The following is a 17282-nucleotide window of genomic DNA, read 5'->3' as shown; positions in this document are numbered from 1 at the left end:
AGAGTGCACTACCACAAATGCTGTCACAAGTCATTTTAGCTCAGCTTACACAGAAATGTCACTGAAAATGTGAAGCTGTTGTGGTTTCCTGCCTCATAATCAATGTCATCTGAGTTTAAGGGGAGATGTGCCTTGGAGATTGTTGAAGTGTTACAGCAGTGGTGGTGCTTTTCTTACTGATAAGCTCCAGGAAAATACTGAAGGACTATTCAGTGTTTGTCCTCAAGTTTAGTTTCTCCCTAATGACAGGATACAAGGAAGTATTTTAACGTCCATTTTATTTATGAAGCCTGCTTTACTGATCTTCCCAATGAGAGTTTTAAGTTTAAGACCGCTGGAAGTAAAAAAAAAAAAAAAAAAAAAAAATCAGATTTGTGCTCACCAGATCGTGGCACATCTATTTTATCAAGTGGCAACACTGGAATTAAATACATTTTGATCTTTATTTGGTAGGACTCCCTGGGATTCCCTGAGGATTTAATAAGGCCAATAGCAAGTTGCATGTTCTGCAGCTGGAAAGGGTGATGATGAGTGATGGTCATGCTGTCAGAAAAGAGGTTTGATTTTACAGTTTGATGTCTGCTCCAGGTTGGGGCCATCCTACAGGCAAAGTTCCACCCCTTCTTTCTGGAGAAACAAGTACTATGAGTTTGCTCTTACCACAGAATTGTGTTTCTTGCTAAAAGTTTCCAGGCACTTCTGTGGTAGCTCTGTTTAATAGGAATCTATAAAAGGATGTCACTTCGATTTTATTTTCCACTGTGGCTGCAGTTCTTCATGCCATAAACTATGGTCCTGTTCTGAAATGGATCTACCAGATGTTGTCTGTTATTAAGAACACTGTCCCCAATCCCTACAAATGCACCAACTTTGCATTTATTACACTCTTTCTGTGTTTTTTTTTTCTTCTATTCAGTGAGTGACCTCCAAGAAGAAGGTAAAAATGCCATCAATGCTCCAATGAACCCAAGCACTGTGGACATCCATCCAGAAGACACACTATTAGGTAAAGTTTTCATGCTACAGAAATGGTTTGTGAAGGGTGCCTTGCTGGCCCCCACATCATTGCTTCACTGCTGAGTGCAGAATTCCCAGTTGGAACTGAGAGGATTGGAAGTGACAATTGAAAAAGGCTGCATGTTACTTGTAGACTAGGCATTAAAAAGGCTAAATGGAGTTTTAAGAGCAGTGCCAAGCAAGGTAGTTTATGGACTCTCCCATGTCCATCCCCATTCCCTCACTCTGAGTCCCTGCAAGAGAAACAGCATAATTTAATAGCAAAAAGTGTCAAAACATGTTGAAATAAACCACTTTTGTCTTTCCTGGCCACATGTCTCCTAATCTGTGGAATTAGTTGAAGAAAGCTAACTATAAAACAGTAAATCAACATCAGGACAAATCATACAAGAGTAAATTAAAACCAGAAAGTGTTAGTCATTTAGATTTTCTGATTAGGACAGTAGTAGGAAATGCAAAGATGTGCATTTCTGTTTCCTGAGATGTTGGCAAAGCGTTGATTGCTCTGTGTTGATATGTCTGGACCAAGAGTGTCTCCAGTCTTCTGGAGATTTCTTCTGGATACCGCTAAAGCTGGGTACGTCTTTAGAAGATGCGGGACTGCCGCTGAAGGCCTGTCCTGCAAAGATATGATCACCAGTGAATGTTAAACTGAGTTCTGCGGTGAATCATGTCCTGTTATGGGTCAAGTCCTGTTCAGGGTTAGTGTTCTGGGTGTGTAGTGGGTGTCACTTCCTTATGATGGACTGCCTAACTCACCCTAGGCAGTAATGAGGAAGTAAAGGAATGGGGGGTGGAAAGGCAGCAAAAGAATTCATGGGGTTTTTTCACTGGTTTGCGGAGATTTTTTCAAGTGTTTAGGTGGCAGTGTCTTTGTTTTGTAATAAAAATGAAGAGCCCTAGAAAATACTGACCCCAAATGTGTGGGTGAGGTCTAAGGTAATCAGTTAGATACTGGTTACTAACTACTGTGCAGTCAGTCTTGTGTCCAGGATGTGTCATGGTTCCCATCTGACTGCAGTGGGAAGTCACTGTAGACTGGTCACTGCCAGGTTTTAAAGGGTTCCACTGAGCAACGTGACAATGGCCTAGCTAAAAATGATACCAAAACCCCTCCTTTATCCTGATAGAAACAAAAATCAACAGGAAAGTAGGATTGCATATGGCCTGCCTTCTGGCCATTAGAGAACACTTCTCAGATGCCTCATCAGCAGAAGAAATAGAAGACTTTACACCTGTGAAATCTATTTTTTGTTCTTCCCCCATGCACCAGCACAGCTGATACAGAGTGGGGTAAATTTATTTCATAAGCTTAATCAAAGGTTGAGTTCCTGCACTCAGGAGCACATGTGTGACCAAGTTTTGGGGAACCAGAGGGTGGAGGCACAAACGCTCAGGCAGAATCTCAGCAGCTGCACAGAGTGTAGTGCATTAAGCTCGCTATATTCTTCCAGGTGCTGCAATCTGGGACATGTGTTTTCAATTAGAAATTAAATTCCAAACTGAGCAGAAGGAGAAAAGTAGTTTCTGTGGTTTTTGGTGTGTTACTATGAATGTACCCCACATGAGGACAGGGATTTTCCTGATTTCCCACATTCTGCATTGGGGAGGGTCAGGGGAGGCAGTCATGGTTTGGGGAAGCAGGGCTGTGCTGTCTTTGTGTGTCTCTAAAATTGCCTGGCATTTGGGTTATGGGACATCCCCTGGCTAAGAGGATGAGTAGGCACTGCCATGTGTATCAGCTGACAAGCCCCTTGGTGGTGTGGAGTGGTTGCAGTTTCAGCAGTGCACGTTTGAAGTGGATCTCATTAAGGTTTCCCCTCTTAATTGCACAGAGGAGAATGAGGAGCGCACTATGATTGATCCTAACTCAAAAGAAGACCCCAAGTTCAAGGAACTGATCAAGGTAGGAAATCAATGTTTTGTCCTTCTTCAAAACTTTAACTAGTGAGCTGGAGTAATTTGCAAGGTGGTCACCCAAGAATACAATTGAGGAATGGCAGCTTGTTACTGGAGTGGGAATTGAGACGAAGGTCAACAGCAATGTAAAGCTGAAAGCAACAGAGAGAGGGACAAGGAAAGGCTGAATGTCAGGGTGCTCGTGGAGTTATGGAGTAAAGCTCCATTATCCATTTCTATCCTTGTGGTTATCACAGCAAGGATTGGTGCTTAGCTTGAGTCTGCCTGCAGTCCCTACACATGAAATGTAGGTACATTTTGTTTGTAAAAGCTGGCAAGGAACTTTGCAAAGCATTAGTGAGGTTTCAGGAGAAGAAAGAGCAGGAGTGAAATGTTAGGAGATGAGGACGGGACCTCTTATGTCATGGGAAAGTTGGAACTTGAGATTCTTGTTGCCCTACATTCTGCTCTCAGTTTACCTGTGGGCTGGGTCAGGGACAGGTGTTTCTGGGTCTGTCTTGTCACTGGACACACCTGCCCAAGGTGTTGATAAGGTGTGTCCAGATGTGCTGATGTTTAAGGTGACTTCCTGACTTAGCAGTGCCCATAGTTCCTGCCTGGCATGGCAGAGGACTTGCTCTTGAAGGACTCGTGTTTGGGAGAACCTTTTCTTTGCAGAAAGTTGTTGGGGTTTAACCCAGTGCAAGCTTGAGCATGAAGAGGAGGGATGGCAAGTCTGAACAAGTGTGATCTCTTTCAGAAGGCTGTTTGTGCTGGTGTTGCACTTCCCACTACACTTGCCCTTCATTTCTTTAAAATAATTGTAAAAATAATTTTTGTTGGAAATGACAACACAGCTATATATCTGTGTGGCAATGAAAACTTTCAATAGTGTACACCATTTCCTGAGAGGGGGCTAAACTTGGGCATATTCCCTGCTGGAAACTTGATGCACCCTGTCTGCTTCCCCAAGGTAAACTGCTTCAGCAAATGCCTCAGCAAACTGCTCACCTGGTACATCTTTAAAACAAGCTCAGTGATCTATTATTACCACTGCAATAACATGTTTAGCATCACAAAACCACATCAGACTGAGCTTAGCAAGGAGCTGTGCTCAAATTTCTGTTATTCTAATTCACTGGGAGTACGCTGTGGTTTTAAATTAAGTGACTGCACATTCTTTCTTTGTTAGTACCTAAATCCATTAATTCTCTCAAAGGTGCAGTGGTCTTGCATCACCCTCTCAGAATGTAATGTGGTTTCTGTACTAGTGGAGCAGTGATATTATCAGCTGAGCAAGAGTCATTGCAGTGGAGGAATCAGATGTACTCTGTGATTCAGGAGACAGAGCCTGCAATCACTTTTAAATTGTGACTTTTCCTGCTGAGTTTAATACGAGTTTCTGAGTCTCCCCCAGGTGCTGTAGTCCAGCAAGGTTATATTTTCAGATTAAAAACGTGAAAGCCTCCAGGAGGAATGAAAACCAGGGCCAGAACAGTGCTTGAGGATAATGTTTGAGTGCATTGCAGAATCCAGTTCAGGGTCACTAGGCCAGTTCACACTTGCACAAGGAGAGAGGTTCCCATGGAATGGGATCACCTGGTGCAGGGAGCAGCATGGAACTGGAGATTGTTTTCTTGGGCTCATCCTGGAAGGAGAGATGTGTTCTGTAGAGTGCCTGGGTAATTTGGGTAATTGCTAATGACTTGCATACCTCTCAGCAGTTGGAGTTTTTGCAGAGATGCAGCGCCATTGGTGTGAATTCACACTGTGTTGATGTGAATCTGTAAGCCAGGGAGAGGTTTGAATTATGCTGGCAAAACTCGCTTTATACTACAGGGTTCGGATAATACAAAAAAAAGAGTAATTTTTTCCTCGTTTTCTGTTCTTTGGAGGTTAATGGCATTTTCCAGAGCCCCAGTGCTGGATGAGAATTGCTGTGCTTTAGAAACCCAGCCAGCAGAAAAGTGTCTGCCCCACAGAGCCTGAAAGGAAAACTCTCCACGGACTAGTGAGGAGTGGGAACTTGAATAGATGGAGGTTTTTATAGCTCCAAGTGGTTCCTTCTCTCCCCTCAGAGAGGAATGTGCCTTTTCAAAGCTGGCAGTGGGACTCAATTTCATTGGGACCAGCCCAGATCTCTTTCAGCACCAGAGTTAGAGGTGCCTAGGGTTTGCCATTACTGATGCTGAGTGTTTCTGTCCTGCCAGTCACATGTAGTGGGGTAAATGGATCTCGGTGAAAAGAAGCTGCAGAGACATCTGCTGCTGACGCTGCTTTAGTATCTCTTTGTCTCCACCAAATGTTGGTTTAATTTCTGCTAACCTCACGCCATAGGAATTATATGCATTGTGGATTGGGCATTTGGAAGTGATTTTTGACAGAGCCCTTGTAACTCTAGAGGGACAGACTGTACAGTATTGTGGTAATATACACACCAGCAGATGAAAAACATGACAAAAATCCTCATTCCTCTCTCTTAGTAAAGCAAATATACACAGAATCTCCTTGTTGAAGGCTGCTTACTTGGGGATGTGAAAATTCCTGCTTTAAGTCTTCTTGCACGTATTAAACGCATTATGCCTGGAAGTGCTGTTTGTTATCACCGTGGACAGTTTTCTAAAAATAGTCACAAATTGTCAGCATGAAGTGTTCAGCAAAGTTCCCTCTCTGGCCAGCAGCTTTTTAAAACTCACTTCATTTGCCCTGTATGTAATGAAAATTTGGTACATGGCTGAACAGACCTAAAGCTGAAAATTCAGATCAGGGAAAGAGAGATGAGTTGCTGGCTTTATATTTATGTGTGCATAAATATTGTATTCACAAAATGCTCTATTTCTAGTGTCTAAAATATGTGAGGTTTTTTCACTTGTTGTCCAATAGTTCCTCATTTTCTGGATTATAGGAAAAATATGAAAAAGAGCTTCTGCTAATTGAATGCAAAATTTTACAACATCAGATTTCAAGAATTGAGTCCTGTCTGAAAGTGCCTTGACCACTGGCAGCAAGCCACAGTTATAAGGTGGTTTTCTTCCCTGCAAAGTTTTCTGTAAGATTGGCTTATAACTGCAACAACTTCTAGACTGTAAAAGACTCATCTCAACTTCCTACAGATCCAAACACTGCTGCTCTAGATGCTGCCTGAAAAAAGTAAACATTCTCATTTGTAGTAAAGCATTCACTGTCCTGGAAGATACCAACTTTTCCCATGTCTGGTTTTATCGCCTTTTTTTAGATTTACTGAGGTGAAGAGAAAACCAAAATTATGCCACTGTCCTTTGACATGTGGTTTGTCACATATGAGCAGATGAAAGAGTTCCCTAAATGCTCTGTGATCTGCTTTTGGCAATGAGAAGCCTTCCCCTTGGTTACAGGATGCCAGTGCTTTGTGCTTAGCCACGAGACCTGAATATGAATTTTTCTATTAATTTTCATGCTCAGCCCTGAAGCCAATTTCATACCTTTGATCTCTGCTTCCTAATTCTGCCAGAAGCTGAGGGGAAGTGGGTCACTGAAGCCAGGGTTTTCTTTCTGTGCTGTTTTTGGTGGCTGGTCTTCCTGTTTTCCCATTGTTCCAGATGTGTTCATGTATTTTGTGTTGTTTTGCATTTTTTTCCACTACTGTACAGAGGTGACTGTGGGGTCTTTATGTCCTTGAACTCTGAATTTTTGCAGCTACAAGTGCACATGTGTACAGATATGCATGTAATGTCAGGCATGGTTGTAAGGACATAAGAATATTGTATTAAATTTTTAAAACCACACTACTAACCCTAAATATTATAAAAGGCTAGAGAAAAGCAGCATTTTATGAAAATGTAATATTGAGCTGCAGCTGTATGAAGTGCAGGCACAGGAAGGAAGGAATGGGTAGAGGAGTTTGAGATCAGACAGATCAAGGTTAAGCATCTTTTCATGCATAGGAAAGCTCTTGTCTGCTTCCCACCAAGCACCAATGTGCCCGTGTCAGGCTGTTAAAATTTTGAGACATTCAGGTTGTTGAGTATTCTCTGCTTCTGCATTTTTAGGAAGGAGAAATCACAAAGAACTGGAAAGAGCTGACTTCCGTGAGCAGAGTCAGAAACTATTTGTGCATGTTCATCGTTTCAATAAACAATGTGGTGTTTCCTCTGTAAAAGTTTAAAAAAAAAGAAAACAACTCTGTTGAAAATGTTTTCCAGGTTTCTATTCAAGACATAATCAAGAAATCAAGAAAGGCTTGGGATTTTTTCAATACGGTACTTTCGAGTAAAGAAAAAAAAAACCCTGGAATATCTTTTTTCCTTTGCAAATTAATTTTTTTCTAGTGGAGCTGGAGTTGTAGTCTGAATAGCAGAGAAGTTGGAAAGTTCTTTGGAATATTATTCTTTGATATGAGTACTAAACTATTAAAATAATAAACTAATTGCAGTTAGACCCATTTAATTTATCTTTTTTGTCGTTTTTTTACTTAAAGCTTTACAGTGCTAATTTTTTGTGATGCATTTAACTAGAACATAGTGTAAGTATTTTCCTTTTTTAAGACCCTGTACTGTGATTCCTGTGTATCTGCACTCTTGGAAATGGGATTTTCTATCTTTTATTTTATTTTTAATTCCTTGGCATTTTTTAGATTCTGACTTCAATACCATTCAACACAGGACAAACAAAATGTTTCTTAATGGTTTCAAATAGTTTATCATCCTGAGTCTTCCTTTAATGAAGCTTTTGAGGACTTATTGAAATCCAATCCCTTCTTATAGGGATTGCAATAGGATATGATGATGAAATACCTTCTGCTGGCCTTCAGATAATTTTTGAAAGTCTGTTCTGTAAATCTTTTATGATTTAAGAAGACTTAAATCTTTTATGGTTTTGATTTCTTCAGTTGATTTTTTATGGATGTCTATGTGTTTCAAGCTTGTATAATTATGGAATTAGGCAGTCACCTTTGGAAATATCTTTCTGGATGATGTCTTGTTATCTGGGACTGATTTTTTTTTGTGTATAACTGGTGAGGTTTTAGAGGTGAAAGACAGTGTTGTGCTTCTCATTGGCTTCCAGCTGTGGTAATCCTTTGCTGACTTGTCATAGGGGAGCAATGGGATGGTGATGCTGCTGCTGCAGAGCTCACCCTTGTGTATCCATTTGTCCTCAGTCACCTCCCCTCTTCTTGTTCCTGTGAGAGAAGACCACTTCTGACACAAGTTGCTGATATTGAATAGTGAATAACTTATCAGAAAAACTTTATTTCAAAGGCAGGTTTTTGGGAGAGTAATTTTTATTAGTGAGGTTTTAATCCCTCTGGCCCGCTTAGAGGGCAAAGGTGATTTACACAGGTGAGCATTGATGCTGATCCTTGCTTTCCATGGATTGAGCACTTGCCAAATCACTCAGCTGAAACTTGCCACTTACATCCTGTCCCTGTTTTAGAGCTGACTTTCAGCCCTGTGTATTTTCAGCATGCTTTGGAAGTACTAAAGATATGGATTAGAGGTACATGAAGCATTAGTATTTCACATTACGGTTGTAAACTTTTTCATGGTCGCTAAGCCTAGCCAGATTTATTTGAGGTTTTCAGGTTGAATGTCCTCATGACCAACATATTCAAATGCTCATGTTCCCTAGGATTCCCAAGGTGGGTGTTTTCCACTGCAAGCCTGCATATATTTTGTTTATTTGTTTTTGTTTCACAGTCTCATGTGTATTAAAACCCCAGAACTTTCTTAGCCATCACAACTGCCAAAAGAGGCAGAAATATAGGGACTATTCAGAAAGTGAATTTAAAGACTCCACAGTTTTATATGGTGCAAATCAAAGATTACAGAATATTTAAATGAAGTTTATTGTTTTTTAGGTGGCTCTGGTTAATGGATTTTTTTCATGTCTGTCATTGGCAATACTCTTCTCTTATAGAACCAAGGAAGTAGCAGGAGTTAACGTTGTGACTCTTCCCACAGAATTGTGTTATTTTTGTGAAATTAATTTAAATTTCCAAGTTATAAATTGGAGGAGAATGCTACTACCAGCTTCACACAGTCAAAGCTTGTTTTCCTATAACTGTTCGGAAATAATTGTCTTTGGCACCTGGAAAGCTTAGCTCAGTTTCTTTTCTGTTAAAAATTTCTCTATGCTCATTCCTGTTTTACAGGTAACTGAATGATTTTTGTAGTTATGGTAGTCAGCATGTGGGAACTGTTGAAATCATAAAATGATTATCAGACCCATTTGACCAAGATTTTAATTCTGGAGTTTTTTTATTCTGCAATAGTTGAGGATAAAATGCCTTGTCCTGTTGTCAAGACCTGAATTAAAAGCAATAGGGGGCAATGAGATGCTTTTATTCTCTTTTTTTTAAATTCTGGTCTTATCTCTGCAAATTTGAAATACATAAATATGCTTGCAGTTCACCTGTTTTGTAGTCCTGATTACTGCCTTGAGTGGAAGGAACATATTTCAGTTGGCTTTAGACATTTGCCTCATTTTTCTGTGCTTGCAGGTTCTAATTGACTGGATTAACGATGTGCTGGTGGAGGAGAGAATCATTGTCAAACAGCTTGAAGAGGACCTTTATGATGGGCAGGTGCTGCAAAAGCTGCTGGGTGAGTCCACACAAGAGAAAATGACCCCAAAGCCTGGGAGGGCCCAAAATTAACCCCTTCCAAACTGCAGACCATGCAGTAACTCAACTTCTCAGGGAGATAGTTGATTTCACTGAAAGCTGCTTCAGCCATCTGCTGAGAGGGGAGGAAATCCAGATGATTCCTAGGTATCTGTTTCATGGACTAACAGTGATCCAGACAGCTGAAAAATGGGGTAGGAAAGGAGTGAAGAGGTTCATGTCTGTGGTGCCAGGCAGGAGCCGTGCGGTCCAAAATTTTGTCAGTCCAGTTTGCTTTTGAAAGCTTTTGGGCTGGGAGCTGTTCTGTGGTCCTGATAGTATTACTTTGGGGGAGAAAAAGAGAATGGATGGCAGCAGGCATGTGTTCAAAATGTGCACTTCTGTGTGAGTGACACATGAAGGGATACACTCGGTTGAGAATTTGGGATTTTGCAGCCCCCTTCTATCTTTGCAATGTGTGTGTTGATGCAGGAAGCACAGTGGAGAAGACTCAGGATAATGCAGTGATTTATGGGAATGCTTTCAGAAAACAAAGAGGCTCGAGGCTTCCAGTACCATGTAAATCCACACTTTTTCTTAGCCAGGCTACTCTCAGCTCATGTCTGATGTGTTTTCAAAAGTGGGCTGGGCTGTGGTGGGTGTGTGTGTCACTGTGGGGCAGGGGCATCTAGTGCTGCTGGTTCCCCTGGTTGCTGGACTTTCTGCACAGACCCCTTAAATGTGTTTTGATGACCATCCACAAGCTTTAAAAAATACTTAATGACCATTACCTTCGTGGGCAGTTGAAACCCCTCAAAAAATAATAACTTGAGGAATGAAAGAAGAGTACTTTGAGCACTTCTGGGTTAGCCTGCAGCCAGAAACCTCCAAATGTGGTATGGATCAGTTGTACGAGAAATTTTTACTGGGGAATATTTGCTGGAATCCAGTTGTTATTCATAATTCTGTTTCTGCTGCTGGCAGTGGGTTCACTGTAGCTGTCTCTGGTGTCACTGCTTTCTCACACTCCCTGTGGAGCCACAACTCAAGCCTCCAGACATTTAGAAGGTGCTTAGATGTACCTAAATATGTGTTTAAGTAAGACACTGAGGGGCTGGAGCATGTCCAGGGAAGGGAATGCAGTTGGGCAAGGGGCTGGAGCACCAGGAGGGGCTGAGGGAGCTGGGAAAGGGGCTCAGCCTGGAGAAAAGGAGGCTCAGGGGGGACCTTGTGGCTCTGCACAACTCCCTGACAGGAGGGGACAGCTGGGGGGGGTCAGGCTCTGCTCCCAGGGAACAGGGACAGGACAGGAGGAAACAGCCTCGAGCTGTGCCAGGGGAGGTTCAGGTTGGATATTGGGAAAATTTTTGCACTGAAAGGGTGGTTAGAACTTGGCACAGGCTGCCCAGGATGGTGGTGGAATCACCATCCCTGGAGGTGTTCAGGAATCCTGCAGATGTTGCATTTGGGAATGTGGTTTAGTGGTGGACTTGGCAGTGCTGGGTTAGTGCTGGGACTCGGTGATCTTCAAGGCTTTTTCCAACCTTCCAAATGGTTCTGTGGTTCTCTGTGTAGATCAGTCAGGCCTAGCATATCTCACAGGAGGAAAGATGGACCTGGACATCTTGCAGCCTGAGATCTGTAACTGCACCAGCAATTTACTAATTTATTTTGTTTTGTGCCTCTGACTGGAGAATAGATGCATCCCTCCTGACCTGGAGCTACCACAGCTCAGCCCCAGTCTTGTGCTGTTCTTCAGTAGTGTCTCTGTTTCTTCCTTCAGCTTCCTTCACCTTTCAGGAAAAACTAACAAGGTGGAGTCATTGAACTTCAAGTAGTAGTTAACCATTCCTTGTGAGTGAGAGGTGTTTTGTCTTGATAGCCGGGCCCAAAAAAAAAAGAAAAAGGGTGAAAGACAACACCTTGTCACAGGGCTTTTGCTGAAGTGGTTTGAAATAAGATATAAGTAAATGACTGATGGACGTGGAGCTCCTTGCTTAAGTAACTTTATCAAGGTGCAAGCAGTGCCAGAGGAGCTGGAATTGCCTGGTATAGATGATGTTGGTGTGAAAAGAAGTATATTTGTTTGCTGACTGACAGCTAACCTGGGAGCCCTAACATGTGACTGAAAAGTTTCTTTGCTTGTTTTGATAATCTTGATTAAATAATATTGATAAAAATTTCCTACTTTAGGTTGCTAGAAACAGTCAAGATGTTCAAAGTATTTGTTGGTTGATAACCTGCAAGTCTTTTATCTTTGGGTTACTAGAGCACTTCTGTATTGCTGCCACTTTAAAAAAAAAAAATGCCTTGTGCTGGATAAAACATCCAGAAGAAGCATATTCTTGAACTTGAGAGCAGAAATACATCCATTATTGGAATAAGAGGAATTTTGACAACTCTGAAACATTTCTGAAAGAGTCTTCAGATTCTTTAGAATCTCATTTTGTGAAAACAGTTTTGGTGAAGTATGTTTTTTGTTTTAGAGAGTGGAATAGTATATAATTGGAATATGGCCAACCAGTCCTGACCTACTGGACAGATCATCACAGTGAATTTGGCCACATTTTTCATGGGTGTGGAGAGAGAATAGAGATCAGCCATCAGATCTGATGGCTGGAGGACTCTCCCCACCTTCAGCTCCTTGCTTTTTCTTTTCTTAGAGACTTTTTCCTCCTGTCTCTTTTGCAAGGGCCACCACACAGAGGAAGAGAAGAATGAGTTGTCTATGACTTTGGCCACAAATAATTATTTTACTAAACAGAACTGAAATTTTAATAATGGAATTTTACACATTTTCCTGTATGATTTCATTTTGAAATCATGATGTGATAATGCCAACAACATGATTATACCAACTTACTCTTTAAATTAGTTCCACTGAACTAATCCTGGGTTTTATGAGTCTTGGGAGTTTGAAGATGCAAAATGTGATTTAGCTTAAATTCATACTTTCAGCTAACCTGACATAAAGCTTATCAAGCTGGAGTAAATGGTCATACAAAATATTTCCCATTTATTGTCCTAAACTAACTTTAAAAAAGTCCTGTACACCTGTGCTGATTCCTTGTGCTGTGAAGGCTGTGTTGTGACAAATGCTTTTTCTCAGTGTAAGAAATGGGGAGGTATAATTAATATTGCTGTTACCTTGATGTCAAGCTGAAAGTTGTTACATATTTTGATACCTGATTGATGAGCATGTTAGCCAGACCTTACCGTTTTGTCACATTTTTATTTGAACTGACACACTTCGGTGAAAGTTTTACTTTCAGCTATTTTTCCTTCCAAGGAAAATAATTCTCTTAGAAAAGTTCTAGTGGACTCCAGTGCTTGTTATCTCCACACAGTTTAGTCTGGTTTTGTCTGCCCTTATTTATTTATTTATTTATTTATTTATTTATTTATTTATTTATTTATTTTGTTTTTCGAATGCAGAAAAATTGGCTGACCGTAAACTGAATGTGGCAGAGGTGACACAATCTGAAATTGGTCAGAAGCAGAAGTTGCAGACGGTCTTGGAAGCTGTCCATGATTTACTCCGACCCCATGGCTGGACAATCAAGTGGAATGTTGACTGTAAGGGCTCTTATCATGTTTTCTGTCTCAGTCAATGTGATATCACTTAGGAAGTCTGCTAAGAGCACTTTTCCTCAGTATTCTCCAGCGCAGTGAAAAGCAAGAGGTTGGGTCTGCCTGTCTGTGATCAGAGAGTTCGGACTTATAAGTTAGGCTTAAAGGGAGGGCTGAATCTAGGCTTTGCTACCTGTGATGTTCCACTGTAGGCCTTATTAATTCAGGAAATAGGAGAAGAAGGATAAAAAGACTGTGCTGACCAAAAGCACTGCCTTTCCCCCCACCACCCCCCGCCCAGAGATGTTTCTTTAAAATAACCCCTCAGTATCCTTTGACTTGCTTCATTTCCCTTGTTCCCTGCAGCCATCCATGGCAAGAATTTGATTTCCATCCTTCACCTTCTGGTGGCTTTGGCCATGCATTTCCGAGCTCCCATCCGGCTGCCCGAGCACGTGTCTGTGCAGGTGGTGGTTGTACGGGTGAGTACCAACTCCTGGGAGGAGCAGAGGGCATTTTGGGCTGCTCCCACCAACTGCCTCCCATCTCTTGTCATTCAGAAAATGTGTGTCCCAGTTGTTTAGTGAGCCCCATGCCCAGGAATGCATTTTTGGATTGCATGTGCTTAAATGAGACCTAAGAACAGCACATCTTTAGTAGTTTGGGACTACCCTTTGCTATTGCAGTAGCAAGCTCAAAGTATGCAATGGAATTTTGTATAAGGAGGCATTGGACTTGTAATTTCTGTCACTCCAGTACAGTTCTTCTTTGTCATACATTTTTTGCAGAGAAGCCATTGAAACCTAAACAGGACAGGAATGAGTTTCAGCACATAAAATCTCCCTAGTCTGGAATGCCTGTTAGCAGTGTTGTTTTTCCCCAGTGACTTCATGTGCAGACTTATACATGTTGTTTTCCTTGGCGGGCCTGATAGACTTTCATCATTTCTTTCACAGTCTTGTGTTTTTGTTAGCTTTCCTTAGATATGGGGAAGAGATCTGACCTAAGGAGTCCTGACTGCTTCCCCCTGCCCTAGATACTGGTGTAATTACTCCTTTCTCTGCTTGGTGTCAACCATTTCCTTTCCCTCTACAAGGACTCTACTTTCAAGCATCTGTGCTTCTTTTTCCTTGCTTTCTATCCCAATGAAAGCTTCCCATGGGAACCCAGTTTTTCTCCCAGCTGCTGAACCCCAGGCAGATGTGTTCCAGCTGGCCCTCTGCTCCTGCCCGTTTGCTGTGGCACTCATTCTGCAAGTGCCATTTACTGTTCCAGCTGTGAGTTTCCTTTCAAGAATGAAGAAGATAGAAGTGATCCCACACCCTGTTTTGCAAACCTGGATCCCCTTACAAGATGCAGGGTGGTTGATAAGATGAGCTTCATTTTGCTTTATATTTAAGTAATGGTGTTTTCCAGCATGCCTGCCTGGATGCTCTAGATGTGCAGGATGTGATGTAGTGAGAAACAGATGGATGCTCCTGGTTCACAATAGGTGTTTGTATTATCTACAGGAGGTAATTTTGAACTGCATTAGTTCCTTCAGAGCTAAAGTCATTTAAACACAGTGTGTTAGTTATAAAGTAACATGAATGTAGATAGGAGACTGATTTATTTTTAAATTTATTTTGTCTGTCTTAGAAAGATAAGGAGGAATATATAAATATAAGCTGGTCAGCAGCTCTCTCACACCCTGATGCTAAAAACTTCCTTCTGTCCAGTACAGTGAAGTGTCTTCTGTGAATATGGCAAAAAAAAAAAATTAGGTAGAAAGGTAAAGCCTCCCTTTCCTTGTCCTTAGTTCGAGCTTCAGAACCATCTACCTCTAGAGCAGAGGGAAGGCTGTGGAGAAAGTTTTCACTTCTTTTCCTGTTGTAGGGACATAGGGGAGACAACATCTGGTTCACCAGAGTCCTTGGATCTTGAGACTAGGATGGCATAAAGGCTGACAAGAAACTAGGCAGGAGAGAGAGCAACACCTGTGTCCCCAGGGGAGTCAGGTATAGTCCCCTGAAGGTGTCAGGTATAGTGGGAGTTAGGCCAAATCCTAGAGGCTCTTGCTCTTGGATCTAGAGCCTGGAGTCCTGGAGATGGGCATGGCCACAGCTGGCCCTGGCAAAAGGAAGCTTCTCTCAGTCCCTAACCCACTGCTAGGAAAAGCTTGCAACTCTTCATCTTTGTTTATTTAAATGGAAAGCAAGGGGTGGTATGAAACAGAGCATGTTTGTTTCTGGAAAAAGAGCTTTTGTCTTACAGTTTGGTAAACGGAATTTTTGTAGTTCAGCATCCATACATAATCTAGTCTAAAAATACATACTGGATCTGTAAAAAAGATCTCTTTAAATGGAATTTGTTTAGCCTTTGTTATACTAATGGCAGACAGAATGGTGACGAGATGAAGATTGTTCCTAATCCAAACAAGAAAGCTATTATTAAGGAGATTATTGCCACTGTTACAATTTGTTTTAAAGTGATCTCTTGTTACATATCTCAGTAGTGAACATGGTTCTGTCAAACTAGATGGCATGTTAACTAAGCGGTGTTCATTTAAATGCCTCTTTTTGCTTAGATATACATTTGAGGGGGTAAATAGACAGTTTAAGTGACCTCTGTGCAAGTCTTTCAGAACTGATCCTGCATCAAGAGATCCACGCAAGATGCTGTGGGAGTATGCTGCAGGAACACACCCACACTGAATTTTTCAAAACTAGCTAAGTCTCAATTTCAGGGGTGACTTTGATTATCCACCTATTGAGCTGTCCTCACACTGTGCAGATCCCTGAGGTGCTTTTTCCCCAAAAGGACTGTGCTTACATCATTAAAATAAAGTGGTTTAGCAAGTTACTGCTCAGCCACGATGTGTGCATTTCCACGGCCCATCCCAGAGCAATGCAGAACACCTTATGGGCTTGTGTAAGTGCTGTGGGCTCTTTTTTTTCTTACTGTCACTGTCCTGATCCATAAAGTGAGATAATATTATGACAGGACTGTGCTACATGGAAGGTATTTATCCAGATCTCCACAGTTCCATGGAAGTTCTGCACTTGCCTTAAATTCTTCTCTTCCTTTAGCATCTTGAGGTGATAGACTGAGACTTTCTTCAGGTGCTGCATATTTTTTTTAAATTAAAAATAATTGATTTGCAGTCTGAGAAGTATCTGTAGCTCAGTTTGGGTCTGTCAAACAATGCACTATCCTTTTTTGGTCCTGCACTGTTAGTTTGCTCAGAAACCCACAAAAGTTTTGGAGATGACTTTGTTTTACCTTCCTTGGCAGGAAGAACCTTTAGCTGTCTACCTGTCTTTCCATATTGTGTGGAACAATTACAAGACCAACCCAGCAGAAACCACTTTTGTTTTTATTATTTCCTAATGGCCTCCATGACGTAGCCCCTCTCAAGAGCAGAGTTACTTGGAAGTAACTTGAAAGCCTTTCTGAAATCAACCTCCAGAATTAGTTTTCTTGCTGGTTTCTTTGAGTGAAATAGGAAATTGGGTAGCCATGGCAATGTGCACCCAAGAAGGGTCCTGGCAGAGCAAGGGTTTAAGTGGATCTTCTAGTTAAAATCCTGTGAGCAGCTACTCATAAGTGATTAGTTAAGAGTCTAGGGTGATACATGCTTTAATGCTGGTGTCACTCAACACATGCCTGTCATTCCAGCCCTCCTCAAGGAGGGCAGGGACAAGAGAAACTCTGTTGGTTTTGGTGGTACTTCCAGTGAGAATTGAAAATACTGAGATTTTCCAGCTGACTCTGCCTGCTGTTCAAAATGTAAGCTTCTACGGTGAAGAAATACCCTAATTCAGGAAAACAAAAAAGTTCTCAGAATTAAGTGTAAAAATTGTCCTTAAGGCTCACTGTGTTGGTTATTTTTGCAAGGCTCAGGAATTGTCATCTTTTATGCTTAGCTTGCCTCAGCCTCATTCTTAAAATTGCAGCATGTCCCACCTTGGTGCTGCTGGGAGATCTGGGTTATTTTTACAGTAATTCCCTTTTAGTCTGAGTTGCAGACTGAAAGGTCAAAGTCAAGCCAGGATGAAGAATAAATGTGTCTGGTGCCAGTGGTGAAAGGAATCAACGTTTTATCAAGGAATGATATTTGCTTTTGGATTGCAAGGTCAGGAGACCTAGCAATGCCCAGCTGCCTGGGAGGGGGAGCAGTGCTTCCTTTTCCACCAGCTGGGGAGCCAGTGTTGGAATCATTCCTTTTTCTTACTAG

General features: G+C 41.6%; 1 protein-coding gene across 2 annotated transcripts in view; it reads left to right on the top strand.

Annotated features, from left to right (window-relative positions):
* The window catches only part of PARVB (parvin beta), a 49549-nt gene that overhangs the window by 17935 nt on the left and 14332 nt on the right, over positions 1–17282 (top strand). For both annotated transcript variants that reach the window (XM_062491803.1, XM_062491804.1), the window contains exons 2-6: positions 917–1006; positions 2853–2923; positions 9395–9497; positions 12932–13072; positions 13433–13548. In XM_062491803.1, the coding sequence (XP_062347787.1) occupies positions 917–1006; positions 2853–2923; positions 9395–9497; positions 12932–13072; positions 13433–13548 (521 nt within the window). The remainder of the gene's footprint in view (positions 1–916; positions 1007–2852; positions 2924–9394; positions 9498–12931; positions 13073–13432; positions 13549–17282) is intronic.

The sequence above is a fragment of the Cinclus cinclus genome, chromosome 4, assembly GCF_963662255.1.
Source record: "Cinclus cinclus chromosome 4, bCinCin1.1, whole genome shotgun sequence".
Classification (NCBI taxonomy): domain Eukaryota; kingdom Metazoa; phylum Chordata; class Aves; order Passeriformes; family Cinclidae; genus Cinclus; species Cinclus cinclus.
Note: the sequence above shows the minus strand (reverse complement) of the source record. Positions and strands in the feature narration are given on the sequence as shown.